This window comes from Halyomorpha halys, unplaced genomic scaffold (genome assembly GCF_000696795.3).
Source record: "Halyomorpha halys isolate HHAL.00 unplaced genomic scaffold, Hhal_1.1 Scaffold52.1, whole genome shotgun sequence".
Taxonomy (NCBI): domain Eukaryota; kingdom Metazoa; phylum Arthropoda; class Insecta; order Hemiptera; family Pentatomidae; genus Halyomorpha; species Halyomorpha halys.
In genome coordinates this window covers 242,582-245,300 of record NW_027104988.1, presented here as the reverse complement: position 1 = coordinate 245,300, position 2,719 = coordinate 242,582, and the positions used below count along the sequence as shown (strand labels likewise).

Sequence of the window (2,719 nt, the reverse complement as noted above, 5' to 3'; positions counted from 1 at the left end):
TTTATTTTTCCATGTTTGGAAAAAAATGTTAATTTTTGAAAAATATATCTCACAAAATTTTGCACATAAAAAGCTCTATCTAGAATGAAAAATGATATTTTAAGTTTCAATTAAAAAAGAAAGTAAATGTTAGAGCTTTAACATAATTTATTATAATATTTACCTTCCTCTTCACCAGATGATTATTATAGCTTACCATTCTTTATGTAAAATTGCTTGGGATTGACCGATAATTGCACCCATATCTGATGCATGAATGTAGTACTTATCAAACCCTAACCTATACATGAGATGATGAAACATTATACTGATTTGTGCAGCATCAAGACCTGCTACTTTCGGAGCATCTGAAAAACCATTACCAGGGATCGAAGGAGCTATTACTTCAAATACAAAGTCATGAGATTCCATAGGAGTGGTCAGTAGTGGTATTAAATGATACAATCCTCTTACATAGCCTGGCCAACCATGAATTAACAGCATTGGTAAAACTTCTTTACCTGTTGGCAAATAATACAATTGAGTATTTTATTGCGCTAACCTTTATAAATTTTACAATGCTAATAAAATTAATTAATCTGCTTATATTTAAAAATTAGATAAAACATAAATTCATAAATAGCTAGAAATCTGAGATGTAGAAAATTATCAAGTCCATTTTTCACTGAAGCACTCTTCACATTATTTTAATAGTGAAAATTTTTGCTATTTGTGTATGGGATCTAATGTCTTTGTATTCTAAATGTGAGAAATGGCAGGTTATTCTGTAGGCCACAAACATATTTTTGCCAAAATATGAAGTTAAAGATTTAATTTTTAAAAAAATCAACCCTTTCAAATCTAATTTAAACCCACATACACAACTCCAGACTGAAGAGTATGAGGGGCTGTTTAACAACGAATATACTGCTCATGGTTCCACTTTCCTTCATTGTTTATAGGAGCGTTAGGTTTATATGATCATTCTTTAATTGTGGTGCTATTTTGGTTATAGAGTTTTTTAAGAGTGATCAACTATCTGAATGGGAATAATGTAATTTTGAATTTATAATCAATAATTGTTAGCAAGCCATGAATTATATAATGCTTGTTTAGTCATTCCCTAACCTTGGCACAAAGTAAACCACTCAATGTTTCCAGTTTCTTTTCCTGTAAGAGTGAAAAAAATGGCTGGTTTCTTTCAGGTATAGGTATAAAACATAGTAATGGTGATCATTTCCTAGTACTCAATAAAATCAAGAAAGATAGGACTTATATTTTGTACAATATATAGTTTCATAGTGCTTTAGAATATTAATACATTCATGATTATCTTTTTTTATTTGTTATTCAAAAATGGTTGATTTGTCAATCCTTAGCCTTAATAAAATTTCTTCAGGGGCTAGGAAGTGATGAGGATAGCCCAATAGAGGGACTAATATTTAATTCTCTTTCAATATTCACTATTAGGACCCTCGTAGCTTTTGCGTAGATTGTTTTGTAGTTCAAGACTCGGACCTCTGTGAAATTAATAAAGGAGAAATCACTAAACTTTGTCCATGCCCTAAATTTTCCACAAAACATAGAAGAATTGCATTTTCATTTCAAATTCAACTTGAATTGAAAAAACGACTGATTTAATGAGTCTTACATGAAAATAATTAAATTAATAATACATTAATAATTAAAAATAAAATGTTATTAAAATAATCTTTATTATCATTTTCAAAGTAATTTATATAATATTTATAAAAAAATAAAACTATTAAACATTAATCGAAAGCGGTAATCCATCCTGCAGTACTCTTGGCATGGACATATTTGAAAGAAACTGTTGATAACATGGACACATCAGTACCTTTAGTATTAAATAAAGAAGGTACTCCTATATAATGAAAGAAGTAGGAGTACATATTGACACTCAAGGTGGCGAAATACTGTGATTATGTTTAGGGGAAGAAAAGGAGAACATTAAAATTGGCCAAACTGTTTAAAAAAAGCTGGGATATTATTCATATTTATAATTCTTTACTTTACTTGACTTATGCAGAATGCTAATGTAACCTGCTATAGCTCATTGGTATATTTTGGAAATATGATGTTTAGTTCATTTAATGTAGTAATCTTATTAACCAACTGTTTTGATAATAATATTCATTTATTTAAAAGTTAAAATATGCTTGGCAGAATGTTTTATATACTCCTTTTTACAAAGCAAACATTGTTTAATATAACTAAACTATAAACTGTAATAGTTTTCAGAAGTTAAAAATTGAACTTTCTGGTATAAGAGAGAAATAAAAAATCATTAATTTTTCCTGAGATTCATAAGTCAGTATCACACCATGTTTACCCATTCGCATCTTCAATGGTTAGAGATGGAGGTATTGAGTTAATTATCGAACTATTGCCACTATCATATCCAAAGTGGTGGAGCAGGAATCACACTCATTTTAAGAATAATAATTTAATATCAGAAATCCATTTTTTAAATGTCTATTTTCATAATTATTAATCAATAATGAAGAAATGCTAAGAATTTTCCAGAAAATACTAAAGTTTTTACTGTTCTTACTTAAATCTGGTCATAATTATACAGACTTCTCTAACAGTAAACTATATTTTGAACCATATCCCACTAAATATGAAGGGAGTTTTGGAGTAAATGTAATAATTTCATGATTGTGATAAATTAGTCATTGTTTATTTATGTATGGTTTATTAGTATGTTTTTTAACAT

The 2,719-nt window shown here is 28.3% G+C and overlaps 1 protein-coding gene across 3 annotated transcripts in view; it reads right to left on the bottom strand.

Moving 5' to 3' along the window:
• The window catches only part of LOC106691945 (juvenile hormone epoxide hydrolase 2), a 19,137-nt gene that overhangs the window by 3,264 nt on the left and 13,154 nt on the right, over positions 1-2,719 (bottom strand). For 2 of the 3 annotated variants that reach the window (XM_067046998.1, XM_014437850.2), the window contains exon 4: positions 197-500. In XM_067046998.1, the coding sequence (XP_066903099.1) occupies positions 197-500 (304 nt within the window). The remainder of the gene's footprint in view (positions 1-196; positions 501-2,719) is intronic. The other variant, XM_014437857.2, reaches the window with a different exon arrangement.